The 16751-nt window shown below is 39.1% G+C and overlaps 1 protein-coding gene across 4 annotated transcripts in view; it reads left to right on the top strand.

The window, feature by feature from the left end:
• GALK2 (galactokinase 2) overlaps window positions 1–9011 on the top strand; it is a 51196-nt gene extending 42185 nt beyond the window's left edge. For all 4 annotated transcript variants that reach the window (XM_074155926.1, XM_074155927.1, XM_074155924.1 and 1 more), the window contains 2 exons: window positions 1283–1484; window positions 8520–9011. In XM_074155926.1, the coding sequence (XP_074012027.1) occupies window positions 1283–1484; window positions 8520–8727 (410 nt within the window). In that variant the 3' untranslated portion in view covers window positions 8728–9011. The remainder of the gene's footprint in view (window positions 1–1282; window positions 1485–8519) is intronic.
• The last annotated feature ends 7740 nt before the right edge of the window (window positions 9012–16751 follow it).

Raw genomic sequence — 16751 nt, 5'->3', positions numbered from 1 at the left:
GGATGTTCTGAGGGGCTCTAACAGGAGTGTGCTTGAGTTGTGAAGAAATAAGGAAACATTCTGCAGTAGGTGCTCCACATAGAGAATAAAGTCCATTTGTCTAATATTTACCACCCAAACAGCTCAAGTAAACCAATTTAATCATAAATTAAATGATGTCATGCATGCTGCTGGTGAACAATACTTCCTCAATAGCAGCCATGATATTAAAGCAAACAGAACTATATTGGGAGAGAAAAACAATGAACTATAACACGAGCTTGGGAAAGGCAGATAAATTCTTGGATATTAGTTGCAAACCAAACCCTCCTGTAAATAGGAGTAGCTCGAGGAGCCTTTAACCACAGCCATCCCCTTCCTTTTTATGTCCCGGGCTTGTTGGAGGTCTCTACCCTAACAGCCACGCAGACTTGGGCACCCCCCTCCCCTCTTCCCAGAGGAACCGATTTTTCGTGGCACAATAGAAACGTTTTAGCCAAAATCCTTCCAGTAGCTTTCATCTTGGTAGGACAATGCTAAGTGGTACCTGTCTGAGCTTGACATCTCTTCAGAGCCACACAGGCAGCACTGACACTCTGGCTGGTATTACATACCAAAAATAAACCCTGAAAACCAAATTGAAAGCACCTTTGCTCTTCACTGTACCTTTAATCTGGTATTATTTACAGTCAGGGTGAGCCTGCATCATTGTGAAAATATTTGAGAGGGCTTCCTTACCTCCTCACCAGGAAATACGGATAATCGCATTTTTGTTAATCTGAGTTTTAAAAATAAAAAAAAAGTGGTTGGTGCTTCTTGTGATGTGGCCAGGAGCGCTCACACACAGCGCCCTGGGCCCGCAGTGCTGGCTGGCGGCTGCTGCAGGGCACCGGGTACCTTTCTGCCGTGCTCATGGCTCAATTTTGCTGGTATTTGAAAACCTGAAAGCTTTAGATTAATGCCCTAATGAACGTCACTGCTAACTCTTCTACTGTGGCTTGCCTCTGCAAAGTAAAAGGAGAGACTGGGTCTGTTCAGCGGCACGGCAAAGAACCAGAGCATGTGCACCAAGTTATCAATGTGAAAAAAGTGTGTACATTGTATTTTGATGAACTCTAAATAGTATTTTATTAGGGCCTTTAAAGAAGACGTAGGTGAGCTGCTGCAGAAGACTTTTAGCCTAGGGAGTTCTGATATAAAATATAAATTACTGAAATATACAATTCTGCTATGTTTTGGCATGTTCCTTTTATAGTGAATACTAATGGATAACGGTAATACTTAATATTCTCATTTTGTTTAGTTTCCACCTTTAAGTTATACCAGCGTGCAAAGCATGTGTACAGCGAAGCTGCCAGAGTGCTGGAATTTAAGAAGATATGCAACGAAGCACCTGCCAATGCACTCCAGCTGCTGGGAGAATTAATGAACCAGAGCTATATCAGCTGCAGGGAAATGTATGAGTGCAGCTGTCCTGAACTGGATCGGCTGGTAGACATCTGCCTGTAAGTTCTGACCACAAGGAAGAGTAATCGCCTGTTGAGAATATTGTTTGAATTGATGAGAAAATATGACATCGTTGGCTATTGCAATTTTAAAATGAAAGTATTCTTGTCTCTTATTACAAAATTAATCTCCTGCAGGGACATTACATGGTCAATTGTTTCCCTACTGACATCTGTGTAATACTTTCAGATGAAAGCTGCAGTTTATGGCTTTATTACAGACTTTGCTTTTGGACTGACTCATCGTCACAAGTGTTACGTTAGACTGTTGGCTCTTCTTTTTTTAAGTTGTAGAAGAAGTCATAACTGGTTTTCTTAAAACATCATCTTCGTTGTTCTCTTTGAATTCTCTTACTTTTTATATATTTCTTAACCATTTCAGAACTGCTGCCATGGGAATTCCAGGGCATAAGCAAGCTGTTCTATGTGCTTAGGTTGCCTTGGAATCATAACGGTATATTGTGAAATGCTACTGCATTTTTTTCAATTCAAAAAATATGGTGTCTAGGCTGTCAGATAGGTTGCACAGCATTTCACTGTTTAAAAGATGAATGTGATAACTGTTATTATGGCTAACCCTCTGCTTCTCCTCTCTGCACTGTGTGTCTGAGCTTTCCCCAGTTCCATCGCTGCCCCAGCCTCATTCTTTTAGCTCAGTTCCCTAACTCAGTTTGGCCACGATAAAACAAGCCCTTCAACTCCAAAAGAGATTACCTGACTGTCATTTTGTCCCTTCTCCTCTCCCTCTATTCCTCTCCAGCTTCATATCCTCTAGCCAGAATAAACCGAGTTTGAGAAATGGCATGAAGCGAGCTGGAAATCACAGGCTGTTGCGTGTAGCAGGCTGTTATTATCATAATTTTGCTACAGTGGACGCTGAGATCTGGTACAACCATGTGTTGTAGCAGAATACAGTTGTTGTACCAGTATACAGAAAGTAAAAGCAAATACTTAGTATTCACATTCTACATAGGACCAGCATGAAAAGATGTACACATTTCAGTCCCTCTTAATTTCCATTTTTCTAGTACATTTAATCATGGGACAGACGTCTTATGCTAACTTTGATCTAAATTCAGTGCCTATAGAAGGAATTCAGTGGTTGGTGGTCCATTTTAATAGTGGCCCACCCAAGCTTTCCCACCACTACTCCATCCTTGCCTCTGCCCCAGCCATCTTCTCCCAGCTGCTTCCCTCATTCACTTCATCTTGGCTCCATGGTGGCTGGTGATGCCACCTTCATACTTCTGCTCATCTGTTAAAGTTCCTACTTCTTGGAGAAGGGTGTGCTTAGTTGGGGAAGCTCTGCCCTAAGCCAGAGCGTTACCGCGCTGCCAGAAGGGAAATATCAGGTGCCTTAAGTTTTTGCAGGCCTGAGGTCAAGAAGTGATGTTTCACTGTCTTTTAGAAGTGAATACTCTATAAAAGTATCCCATCCTCTCTCTGTATCTTTAAGTCTTGAAGAAAACAGAAACTGTTTCAAAACTGTTTCAATTTGAAGCTAAAAAAAATTAGTACCTTACCACCTACAAATGAAAGCTACAAAAAGATTTCTTTACCTGCAACTAGCTTTTTTTTTTTCTTTTTTTTTTTTTTTAAAACTAAGAAAGTAGGCTGGCTTATAATGAAAATATGAATTTTACAAACATGCAATTTGCCATATGCTTTCTTACTTCTGTACCCATGCGGATTTTCTAAGTTGTAATACCTATTTACCAGGTTTGTAAATTGACAGAGTACGATACAGACGATTATTTAGGTTAGTCTGATTTCTTTTGCAGACAAGATGAAATGGCCTCTGCGCCACAAAACTACAAACTAAAAAACTGAGCAGAAGACTTTTGGACATTCACAGATTATTTTGCATATGGGATACACATGCTGTTTTGTGATAAAACACAGAGAAGCCCTGATCGCCATTGGACAAGTCTGATAGCAATTTAGCAATACAATTTTTGTTCCTTCTCTTGGGAGCCAATCCAGTATGTAACTCACAGGCTGTGTTCAGTTTATTGTATCACGTAATGATCACAGAATAGAATAAGCTACAAGAGTTACCCAGCGGGCAATTCCACCATGGTTATCCCAGCTACTCAAAAGGAACTGCTGATCTGTGTGTGAGAAGGGAGAACTGGCTCCGGAGTCAGCCGAAGACAGAAATTATGCTCCACTGAATTATCAAAAATCTTGGGCTACGAAGTCTCAATCCAGTGCAAGGTATCAGCACTGCCTGTTCTGTGACACCATTGGCAGAGGAAAAGCCTTAAACCTTGACATCTGCATTACTGACATCTGCCCACCTCGAGCACTGTGTCCAGTCCCCTTACCACAAAAAAGACATTGAGGTGCTGGAGAAGGTCCAAAGAAAGGCAACGAAGCTGGTGAGGGGTCTGGAGAACAAGTCTTGTGAGGAGCAGCTGAGGGAGTTGGGGTTATTCAGCCTGGAGAAAAGGAGGCTGAGGGGGGACCTTATCACTCTCTACAACTACCTGAAAGGAGGGTGTGGAGAGGTGGGGGTCGGTATCTCCTCCCAAGTCACAGGTGACAGGACAAAAGGAAACGGCCTCAAGTTGCGCCAGGGGAGGTTCAGGTTGGATATAAGAAAAATTTTTACACTGAAAGGGTTATTAAGCATTGGAATGGGCTGCCCAGGGAAGTGGTTGAGGCACCATCCCTGGAGGTGTTCAAAAGACGGGTTGACATAGTGCTTAGCGACATGGTTTAGTGATGGGTTGTGGTGTTTGGTTGGGGGTTTTTTGTTTGTTTTTTTGTTTTTATCAGAGTTAGGTTGATGGTTGGACTAGATGATCTTAAAGGTCCCTTCCAACCTAGACAATTCTATGATTCTATGATCTGTAGATACGGTAACCACCCAACGTTGATGCCTCAGTCAATAGCATCTGATGACTGGACTTTGCAAAAGGAGATGAGCAATTTTAAGTTTCTTCACTTCGGGTATCCAACCTGAGTCGTGCCGATAGGGCCTGTTCTCAGAAACGCTGGGAGAAAACTGTCCTGTTTCAAGTGGGGGAAAACAAGTAGGTATAAACTGATGCGATCTGCAGTCTAGCGTGGAGTTACCTGTGCTACATTTACTAATCTAGCGTGGACGCCAGCAATGGTCTACTGCGGCGTGAAGCTCAGCACAGGGGTGGAAACTCTCTGTTTCTCATTTATGCTGAGCTGGGCAGCTGCCGCGCTCTGAGCTTGCTGCGGTATCGGGACACTAACTTGCAGGCAGTAGCATAGACACAGCCACAGAACCCAAAGGGAAGGAGCATGCAGTTAAGATTTTACTAAGTTAAATTAAAATTAATCAGAGTATTTCAGTTCCAGGGACCAAAATATAAATAGCGAAGGAAAAGAATGATGTGTATGCCCACGTTACATCAGATTTCTAAGTTACCAGCAGAAGAGCGCACAGCGAGTATGATGAGCTTAGCTGAGCACCACAGTGGAGTGTCATTCATGTGAAACAATTTCTAATCGGTATATTAAAATCATTTAATCTGGGTGGGTTTATTACGTTCATTGCACAGAAACAAGTAAATTATTTGTTCATTTGCTTTACAGCCTTGTCCCATTAAGAGTGTTTCCTAAGAAATGTATCTTTCTTCTTTAGAAGTTTGGTATTATTTAATGTTCTTCCGATCCGGTGATGAGATTTCTAGAAGCGTGTAGCTATTCTAGATGAATGCAGCTTAAGCCAGCAGCTAATTTTTGGAAATTATTGGAAAAGAAGTCTTAACTTTTCTCAAGTTGTACATTAAAAAACTAAGGGACATAAAATCACTAGTCACTCTAGGAAAACTTGGCTGATGTGATTATAGAAATGGCTAGAAGCTACATAAATTACATTCTTTACTTACAATGATATACAGCTGCCCTGTAACTTTAAAAAGCCTTTCCAAAAATACATTCCACAGAATTGCCCGAGTCTAGTGCTGCTCTCTCCTTACAAGGTTTAAACTGTGAAGAATAATCTGCATATCCAGATGTTTTCTGTTTTGCCTAGATCTTTATGTTTTACTGTACAACCTCTGCCAAGAAAGACAGGGATCCATACTTGCTGTGGTTTGTAGTGCTGAAAACTGTAACCACTAGTTGGTCAGTTGTTTTTTCTTTTCTTTTTGCTAAGACAGAAGACTTGTACTTTCTCTAACCTGTCTCCTGCTGTTGGTAGCTGTTTTACCTGTTAGTCTTTTAAAGCAAGTAACACAGAAGGTTTACTAAACCGGGAACAAAACATTGGATCTGAGCTCTTGAATTCATTAGGTACTTTTGAAAATCTCTCAATCCTTGAGTGTTGCAAATAACTTTCTTTCATTCCCTTACCCCCATCTTTTGGTGGTATGAACCCTGATAATTTCAGTGTTACCAGCCACGCCCCTTGCAGTTGAAGACAGCTGAATCCCCTCTGACCAGTTCTAAAAGATGCAGTTTTTATGTTACACCCAGGTGCATTATGGCAGCTGAGGCAACTCTGCATTTTATCAAGACTGTGATCACTGATGATTTTCTTAAAGCTGCAAAGCCTGGAGTCACGGCACAATTTGAAAATTCAACAAAGCAAATGAAAAACCACCCTACAAAAAGAAGCGTGCGGCTCTTTCAGAGCCAAAAAGGCTCAAAGATGTTATTCAAATGCATACAAAACAGAATAACTCCCCTCCCCCCCCATTTATATATTTAATATCTAGCTTTCTGAATAGCTGGTTCATAATTTTGAGTATCTGGAATTAACAGTATTGCTCTGATTTTTTCACCTCATACAGCACAATTATTTTTAAAATTAGTTACTGCAATGTCTTACCTATCGCTTCCATATATCAAACTGTGGGACTTTCATATCTATTCTTCTTTCCTTTGCTGCAGTACTCATGTTTTTACTCTCATTTACACACACACCCCCTTCCTCATAAAATATTTCTCTTTTTATCCACTGAATACTGGAGCTTAGGACTGAACTGATCAAGACTCAAAAAAAGCAATTTCAGACCTGTTCCAAAGTTAATTTTCTCGTGTTTGACCTACATCCCTCCCACGCATCACATCTCCTGCAGATGCAGAATTAGGTGCTCACTTCCAAATCCTTGGAATGTCAGGTACTGATTTTCAGGTGTTACAGCACTGCTCATCAAAACACCAAGTTCCTCAGCATTAAGCCCGAAATGTCTAATCACATCACCACGTTGGAAACCGTTAGCCACAGTATTTTGAAATACAGCGACTGCAGCTCTGAAACAAGCATATTTTCTGTCTACATTATGCTTTATTTCAACTAAGTATTTTAAAATGACTCAGTAAAAATGAGGCATGAGCATGACCACAGAGAATTATGAAATCAGCAAAAGGTTCAGAACAATTCTGAAGGGATTTTGGTTGCCTACCAAAATAAAAGCCAGACACCCTGTGAAATCCAAAGTCCTGACTGAGGTAACGGGCCAAATGAGTACAGAGAGTTGATTTAGCAGACTTTGAAAAGTGGATTGGGCCTTATGAAGTCGATGGGAATTTCCCTATTGATTGCAATTGAAACTGGATTGGATGCTTCTCATTTCAGGAGGTTGCTCCATGGACCAGAAATGAGAAAAATTGCATCAGAGAATAAGTGGTTTACAGGAATAATAATAATAAGTAAAATAAAACACCAACAGGAAATAAAGAACGAACATAAAACCGAGTCAATATGAAGGGTGGCACCACACAGACACACTGAAGAAAGTGTTTCTGTTCAAGAAGATACATAAGCATGTTTAGAATCAAACACATATGTAAGTACTTGCTTGAAATATGACCTAGACCCCCACTAACCCAGCAGTACACCAGAGTCATTTAACATAAAATGCACATATGAAAAATTACCACAGCGTACTCGGAATGAGCTGTCGTTTTCCAATATGTTATTCACATGATGCCATCTCTCCCTCAAACACATTCTAGGACTGGTAAATCTCTCCGTGCAGGGGTACTGGAAACATATCAAAAGTATTTGTTTGCAAATCAGATTAGATCTCTCATGAGAATAAGATTTCAAATGAGTTTTCTAAATCATCCTGGTCTGACTAGGTTAGAAAAAGAAATTTATTACCTGGTATTTTCCTGCTTTTTCTGAATCTAAGTAAAGATCAGGAGCACAGGTAAGCAGACTAATGAAAATAATTCTACTAAATTCTAACGAGATGGTGTCTGAATCGTGCAGACTAATGGCGTGGGATTTGCTGTAGGACATTCTAGCAGGCCAGTATCTTGAGGCTGGGAATGGTTTATATTTTGGATGTCATTTATTTGTCATTGTTCTTTCTATTCACCCTCCTCATTAAGAGCATTTTTTTCTTTTGGGACTAAATTCTTGTTTTACCTCTACTGCTGTAAATCTGTTAAGTTCATGAGGTTCCTCTAAAGAGAGATACCCAGCTTTGTCCATTCAGCATAAACAGATGTTTGAGTGCAATGACTCTGTAGGACTTCTTAAGGGTTTCTGAACTCTCCTTTTCTTGACTGGCACGCTCAACGGTCCTGCAGAAGCCTGTGAATCTTCAGCATGTTTTAGATCTGTCCTGGAAGAATAGAGCTATTTGTCTTTGCCACATTAGAAAATGGCTTGCATGCCTACATCCTGTGCAATTAGTTTATGAACCCTCTTTTGTTATTTTTGTCATGTATTTCTGTTTTCACTTCTGATGTCTTATGAATGTTGCTAACACAATTCCTTTCTTCTCCTGCTTTCTTCATCTCAGCTGTGCTGTGATCCTGAAAACAGCTGATGCTGAAGCATTATAAAAGAAGGTGACTTTTAGAATTGACAGAAGTGACTATATTGCAGTTTAAAGCACCAGCGTATTTTTCTTGTCCAAAACGGTAACTGCAGATTGCTGTAACGTCACATACAACCAAGTGAACTTCAGAAAAATCAGATGACACAGATGTGTTTTGAATAAAGTATTCATTAGTTTTCTATAGGAATTTTATATATGACAGATTACCCCTTTTTGGTTTATTTTACAAGAATTTTTTTCTGTTATTTTTTTTTAGGCAATTTGGGGCCATCGGGTCACGTCTGACTGGAGCTGGATGGGGTGGCTGCACTGTGTCAATGGTGCCTACTGACAAGCTGAATACTTTCCTAAAAAATGTAAAAAAAGCTTATTACCAAACCGATGTCCAAAGGTTACCATTGGAGAATAATAGTCTGTTTGCTACCAAACCTGGAAGAGGAGCTTTGGTTTTTGTTGAGGCCTAAAGAACGTAAAAATTTTAAAGAAACTATGTAGGGCATTTAGAACTGGCAGTACTTCCCACGCCGCAGTAAATGAATGCCTTTTCTGGTTTTTATTGTAATGAGCAGTTGCTATTATCAAAATGTATTTCTGAAGAAAGGATTAAAAGAAAACTCTTTGATTATAAAGTCTTTTTTTTTTCATACTAAAAATATCTTTCAGTATAAACTTCGATTTACAAAATCTCACAAAACTTATTGACAAGGAAAACTGAAATCGAAATAAAGACGATACTTTGTTACAGGGGATCTCTCTTCTTTTCCCTTTGCTGTCGTAAAAGCAAGACCCAGCGGAGCAATGAGCTATTTCCTTGCAGGGCAGGAACCTTGCAACGTCTGCAGGGCTGTTCAGTGCTGCTTCTCTTCGGGCGCTGGATGGTCTTTTGAGTGTCTTGTAAAAATGGAAGATTAAACTGAAGCATTCAAAAAATTAGATGGAATTTGCTAGATGAGAAGTTTTATACTCACCTCAAATAGGATTATTACTGTTGTAATTAATTATACTATTGGAGGAGCACCTGCAAGCCAAGTAAAACATTAGGAATACGTTACGTTAAGCAGGAAAAATTTCCTTCTAGCCATGTTTCTTACATATCCTTGTGCAAGGGTGACTTGTTACGTCAACAAAACTGAATGCTATCTGTGAGCTGTCTGATACGACAACATACTCCCCTAAATGAATGAACAAATAATGAAGCAAAGTTTGGGTTTGAGTTATCCGAACGCTGTATTCTAATTGTTGAATCCTAGTCGGGCTTGTACAAGGTAGAGCATTTGTGGTTTTATGCAAAACTCTTACAAAGGATTAAATGTAATCTATTGACCATGTAGAAAAGCAGTTAAAATCTGTAAGGAATAATTAGGGAGATCATTCACTCTAGTGAGTTGTACTAAGCAAAAGTAAATAGTTATGACTAAGAGTAAATGTCATTGACATATTATTGACAAACTCCTCTTTTGCTCCCGCTTTCCACTCCTGACGATCCTGAGGTGACTGCAGTGCAGTGGACATCCAGCAGCCGCCATTTGTAACCCATCTCCTCAGGAGGAGAAGTGACTGTGATTGCAGAAAGAGGTGACTGTACATCAAGATACCCAAAAGATGTCCTAATTCCGCTTCCAAGGGGAAAATGAGGTTCTGTGCCCTCTCTCTCCCAGCACACAAACTTCCCCTTCTCCGATATCTACAGTGAAAACTCAGCTTTTACTAGTGTCATAACCCGTGCAGCCGTAAAAGACGTAGCAAGATTTGTCCCTGTGCGCGTTGTTGCGATGCTAAGCACATGTTAACGTCCAGAAGTCTGTGTCAAATTAGAGATCTCTCAGAAGAGATCCTCTGTACGTTACCCAGGCTCATTCAGGCCAAAAACAAGTTCTTAGAGGCTACTAATTCTGCAAGAGGACGCTGCCAAATTTGAACACAGCAGATGAACAACAGCCAATGCAAACTGCCAGATCTTTTCAGGAACCTCAGAGGGGACATATAATGGTAATATTATCAGCAGAGAAGATTTCTGTTTTCTGACAACCAGGAAAAGTGGAATAGACTGTGCTGTAGATCAAGAAAATCAAGTACTCGAGAGAAAAGGTCTAGGTATGATGGGGGTGAAAAGACAGGATTTGGAGGGAGGACAGTTAAAAGGATGCATCTGAGAAGGAGAAAGCAAGGGATAAGGGAGACAGTTAAGAATAAGAGCCAGACTTACAGAAAGGTTTAATCTCAGAACATTCCCTGTTACTATCGATGGTAGTTTAATATCTTGTCACCCATTTGTAATGTACAGCAGATATACTGTACATTCAACTAAAGCTGTAAACATAGGACTCCAAAAATCAAACAATAGGTAAATATCTTCAAGATTCTCCAAGATAATCTTAGAGACTTTCAATAAAATAATGCCATGGCTTTGTTACCATCTGCCTTATTAAATATGATCCTCAGTGAGTTCAGCAAGTTCCTGTTTATTATTCTGCCATAAAAATGGAGTACAACACAGTACGTACCAATCCTTTCCTTAATATATTTGCACTGAACTTCAGTTCAGCTGGATTCATGGAAGCACTAATCAGGGTATGAACAGAATAAAGAGATATTATAGGGTTTTATCTTCTTCTTTTGAAGTTGAGCATGACACACACAGTCATGGAATCTTCCCAAAAACATGCAGGCAAGTTTTTGGGCTGCAGTAAATTTCAAAATTTTTCTGTCAATGAATCTTATAAATGATATTCTCATAAACAAAGAAAAGGAAAACAGAAAACTGGCACAGTATAAAAGAATAAAATTGAACATTCTAAACTTCTGATTAATTTCTTTCCTTTCCTCTTTTTATTGCTTCAATGTCTTTCCCATACTTTTGCTGAAATCTGCAAATATAATTGGGGCATAGCTTTCATTGAAAGACCTATGCTATTCAAACTACATACAGAAAAATGGCACTCAGGCATTTTTATTTGCTGACTACCAATGGGATGTAAATGTTTCTTTTCAAAGAAAAAAAATTGAATGTATCTGTGTTTTGCGTTTTTGTTTGCTTTTTAAACCTTTGAAGACATTTTTCTACATAGTGGTAAAACCCCTCGATAATCAGAGCACGAGAGCAATATACCACCACCGTGTAAGGTGAGCAGCAAGGGTACTAGCAGTAATTCTGACAATAGCAAGAATTTGGTTTGAATGAAAATTTCTGTGTGTAAAGTAGCAACTCCTAAGCGTATTGCCTAAGTCTTTCCAGATCTGCATTTTTAATAGCTTTTTCTGACTATGTTTTCAGAATCTCTTCTGTAGATAAATAATGCTAATTAGTATGTACACACTGACATACATATATATATTTGGAAAACTAACCAAATTGTGAGAACACATGCAGAGGTGATGCATCCTGTTAGCACGAGCTACGATTATCAGTGGAGTGGGATCTTATCTTATCATAATGTCTGACTGTAATTCATTCAATCACGAGTTTAATCTTGCTGCGCAGTAAATGGGTTCTAGACCTTTCCAAAAAGGATTTGGAATGGAGACACTGTTAGACATCCAAGTGCAGCAGCATTGCCTGGTGCCATATTAATGCTCTGTATTATCTTAATCCCATTGACACGTACGTCTTCATCACTGCCTTTGCTGACTGTGTATCTCCTATGTAGGAACATGCTCGTGCTCGGAAATAGAATGAGAGTAATTTTACCATTCACTTGAGGGGAGGGAATCGTGACTGTGTATTTGACATTTGCTCTCTTGGACACAGCACACACACTGACACCTACATACGGCAACCTAATATACAGTAATTACTTACATAACATCTTGGGGAATATTGGTTTCTAGTTGATACGATCTGAATGCCAGCTTTTATTTTAGTAACTGCTGTGTACTTACTCAGTATAATCCTTCTGAAATTCCTCTCTGAGTCCATGTGTCTCTCTAATAACATCTTGATGTGTTGGAGCAACTGCTCTGCTACAGTTTCAGTCAAGTGAAAGATTTGTATTTTCAGCTAACTACGAAGTTTATTTGTGTGCTAAATCCCAAACAGATATAGCTAAACGAAGATACACCCAGAACAACGTTCACAAGAGCTATTTTGTTCTAAAAAAAAAAAAAGATACTTTGCAAATCCTAGCTGTTATAGGCAGGACTGAAGTAGCGCTTTCCGATTCTTCTCGTTGTATGCTTCATCAAGAAAAATGAACTCTGTAAAAGGACCTGTACTGTGAAGGAACGATAGCATGAAAACCAGACTGGTGACGCGTAATGTCATGAACCCTGTGAATCATGCAGCGCGTTAAGCTGTATTTTAAATGCTAACTTTGAGATGGAAGGGTAGGTATTGATTTGAGACTAGTTCACAACACAGAAAGGAGCACAATGGGGAACATAGAACTGTAACTGCAAATTGCTCCCTGCGATACAACCTTGTGTGACAGATTTTTCCCAGCGCACGCGGTATTGGCAGCAGAAGTGCTGCCAAGCAACATTGCTGTCACATCTGTCCTACCTCAGCTCTTCGGTTTAGCCAGCTTCATTGAATGCTCTTCTGAGATTCCATATCCCGTAAAATAGATTGTCAATCTTCTCTCTTATGCTCTGCCCTCTGCTTTCAGACTTGTGTCAAAAGTAGTTAATTACAAGATACCACATCACAGCCTCCAGTAATGGCTGAAACGATGTTTCTAGGAGATGGAATCTGTCATGGGGATGATGGTGGGCAGGAGCTAAACTCCTCTCTAGCCTCTCATACCTCAGTGGGACTGCAGTATCGGTCTAAGGTGGTATGACCAAGCTGTAATGGATATATTGGGAACTGCTGTCTTCTGGGCAGGTCGTTTTTTCCCCTCAGGTCCGCTACGACTCTTTTACCAGTAAAACCTGTGGATGAACATTTTCTGGAGTCCTTGAAATCCCTGCAGATTTGGTCACCGAGTTCAGCAGAACCCGGATTTACCCCAGCCCACGCTCCCTGGCAAACAGTCACTTGGTAGGACAGTTTGGAGAGAGATTTCGCACATAAACCCGATATGCCCGAAATCACACATGTAATTAAGACACTCATGCCAAATTCATCATATGTGTAAGACAGTAATGGAAAATCTCCAGAAGAGTAAAAAGTGTCGAAGCTAATCAGACGAGAAGACACTAAGGATCTTTCAGAATAAATTGACCAATAAAAAGTTTGAGATTGATTTCCAATAGCAGCGCTTCCTGCAGAAGCACCAAACTGGATGAGGGTTTATACAACAGCATTTGGTGTATTTATTGGATTTTAAGTCTAATGTATTTTGAGAATTGCTATTGTTTCCTAAGTACTACTTTGTTGGCCAAAATTACGCATTAATATTAAAAGGAAAAAAAAAAAAATCCTTTTCCCACAAAAGCATGCCTTTCTGCACTTGGCACACGAGGCTCAAATAACTCAATAAAGATTAGATGTACTTCAAACTGAAACATGCTGGTGCCCAAGCAGCTGTCTTCTTTCCAGCCAAGCTGCGTGTGATTTGGGGTGGGAATAAAAATATGTTCTATTAGCCAATGATCAAGCCAGATGTGTGGGGTTTTTTAAAAAAAATCCAAATTAATTTTTCAAGGGACACTGAAGCAGGTTTGTATGAAACTCTTACACCAGTTCCTGAGGATTATTATTAAAGGCCTTATTTTTTGCTAAATTTCATATAATGGAGGGGTTTATTCATGTTCTACATTTTCTGGTTTCTTATCTGTCCCTCGTGTGACAAGTATATATGTTTATTTTTGTTGGCTAAGCTGTTCTGACTTCAAGTGGGGTTTTTTAGTTGTTTCTCTGTTGATCAATTATCAACAGAATTAAATTGTTCTGATTAAATGCTGAAGAGTTTTCTACTGGCTTTCTCCCAGTGAACATCCTCTCTTGTAGCTGTCTCCCTCCTGTCCAGGCTTCTGCCTGGAGAGGAATTAAGACAAGAAGACCCTGTCCTTGAGGAAGAACTCAGTGAGCCACTTCTAAGCAGCAATAGCAGCTGCAGGAAAAATAATTTTTTTATGAAGGTCTGAATCTAATTTTACATTAGAAACATGAATCTCTAACTTTCATAGCTGAATTAAAAAGTCTAACAGAAAACAGGAGCTAAAATCACAACCAAAAGAGTCTAGCAAGGATTTAGAGAACTTCTATCAGGTTAAGTTAAAGCTCCACAGTTGAATTAAATTGAATCAGAGCCAAATAGTAACTATGAATGGAAAGATTTGGGGACAAAGATTAAGGAGAAAATACCTGTTGTGCTGTTTTTAAAGTTAGTTATGTTTAGGCCTTGATCCTAAGAATATATCCGGTTAAATTCCTGTGCAATTATTTCTACAGGCAATCCAACTATATCAGCAGCAGAACCGATGATGAGCTTTCAAAAGCCTTGATTCTTTTTTTTTCCTTTTGAGAAGACCATTTGAGAAAGTGAGAGGAGGCCTGGGCAGCTTTTGTTTCTGAAGATCTATAACCTGATGATGGCCAATGGGGAGAGAGGGGGGCACTGTTGCAAGTGATTTTCAGTACTTCCTCTAGAGGGAATAGAATGGCTAGTGCGAGCTGCTGCAAGGGACGGACTTACAGGCCTCTCGCTATTGTTGTTGAAAAACTCCAAAATTTATTGTCTTGTCTGAAATTCATAAAATATTCAACTTTCTTGATTATGAGATTTCAGAGTTTTGCCTTCACAAAGCTGACTTTTGCTAAAACAAATTAATGGTTAAATGAATAAAATTTTATTGACAGAAAAAAATGTAATGATTTGTGGGGTTTCTTAGTATTACACTAAACTAGTAGCCTCTTGCACAAAACCTGCTCTCGGCGACCTTCTTTCTCTGTGTCTTGGATGTGCTCATTCAGCAAGAAAAATGTGGTCACCCCCTCTGAAAGCGAGGGCACAACCAGGCCAAGAAACGCCCATCAGCTGCTACACACACCCAAGTTGGGGGCACTGAGATGCTGGTGCACATTTTACACTTCTGTTCCACCCCTAAGAAGATGGCAGTGACTTTGTAGGCTCTTTCAAGTGAGCCTGAGGGGTTGGATTAACAGAGGCTGAATCTCAACTATCTGTTTTAGCTCCACTAATGAGATTTATTTTATTTCTGTGTAGGTGGTCTCTTATTTCTTAAATGCAATTAGCATACAGTTGTTGCCTGATGGTTCTATTTATTTTTGAAAGTGCCGACTACTGGACTTGCTTTCATAGTTCTAGAGTTTCCAGAATTTACTTTTGTGCTCCACAAGCCTATTTTCAGGAAATATTTTGTAAGAGGGATGATATTTTGAACTCTACTTTTATGCCTGCAAAAGCTTCTCCTTTTTTACTTCCTTTGTCTGTTCATTAGGGGCCATCTTTAATTCCTAGATGTGTTTTTTGAAGATAAGTTCCTTTCCTTTAAAATACAAACCATTAGAATAAAACATTAAAAATACTTTAAGTCTTTAGACAAAGTCATGGTGTTTACTTTATGAGAGTCTACGCTGTGTAACGTTCTGAGCGGTCAACTGAAATTTATATATTTGTCCATTTTTAGGTTTTCTCTAGACATTTCCTGACATGGTCATTAGCTGCCTTTTGCACATTACATAAATGCATGAAAAACCATCCATCTTGCTCTGTTTTAGCTGTAAAATGAATAGAAGGTTTTAGGCTTTTAATCAAACTATGAAAAATTTCAACATCCTGGTTTTTTGAGGATGACATAGATGAGTGCTATGTAGTGTTTCCAACTTCTAAGTTTTATTACAGTCTTGCTTTCTGTGACTGATGAATTTATAATTCATACTCTCAAAAAAGAAAATGGAACATTTTTGAAAATCAACATCATGCATATTGCAAATTACAATAAACATGTCAGCAAAAGTGGATATACTAACAGTTTATAGTGGCTAATTTGCTAATTTATTCCTTTTATATAAATGGACAAATTACAACTGCCCATTGTGGTCACATTAAAGAGAGAATGGTGTGGAAATTTCTGTTCTCAATAAACCCATAAAGAAGTGGACACAACTTATTTTTAGACAGAATTCTGCTCATAATGTGAAGTCACCTAAAATTTGCTGAGAAAAACATAATCGATTTCACAAGACATCTAAAATTTTCTTTTTATCCCATTAGTCAGCCTAATAACAAGTTTTACAATTTTTCCTTGTAAAGTTCATAAAAACAACATGACAAATGTAAAAATACCACACAAAGTTGGGGGGCAGAGGGGGAGTTTTCCACTCTTCTATATGATGTTGTGAAATTTGCTGAAGCCAGTGAAGTTAAACTACTATAACACAGAATCCTGTAACAAAAGCTGCTGAGATTCGACAACATTCTTTATAAGCAAGCTCTGACTTCCCTGTGCTAAATAGTCTACACTGAAAAGCAGTAGCAAACTAGTTTTTCTTTAATGTGCTGTGTGCAAATGCTTCAATATACAGAAGACCAAAATTCTAAGAATTCCCATCAGAAAATATTTCAGGGAAACTCAGGTAAGT

This window comes from Numenius arquata, chromosome 11 (assembly GCF_964106895.1).
Source record: "Numenius arquata chromosome 11, bNumArq3.hap1.1, whole genome shotgun sequence".
Taxonomy (NCBI): Eukaryota; Metazoa; Chordata; class Aves; order Charadriiformes; family Scolopacidae; genus Numenius; species Numenius arquata.
The sequence above is the reverse complement of the archived record's forward strand: the minus strand, read 5'-3'. Positions and strand labels throughout refer to the sequence as shown.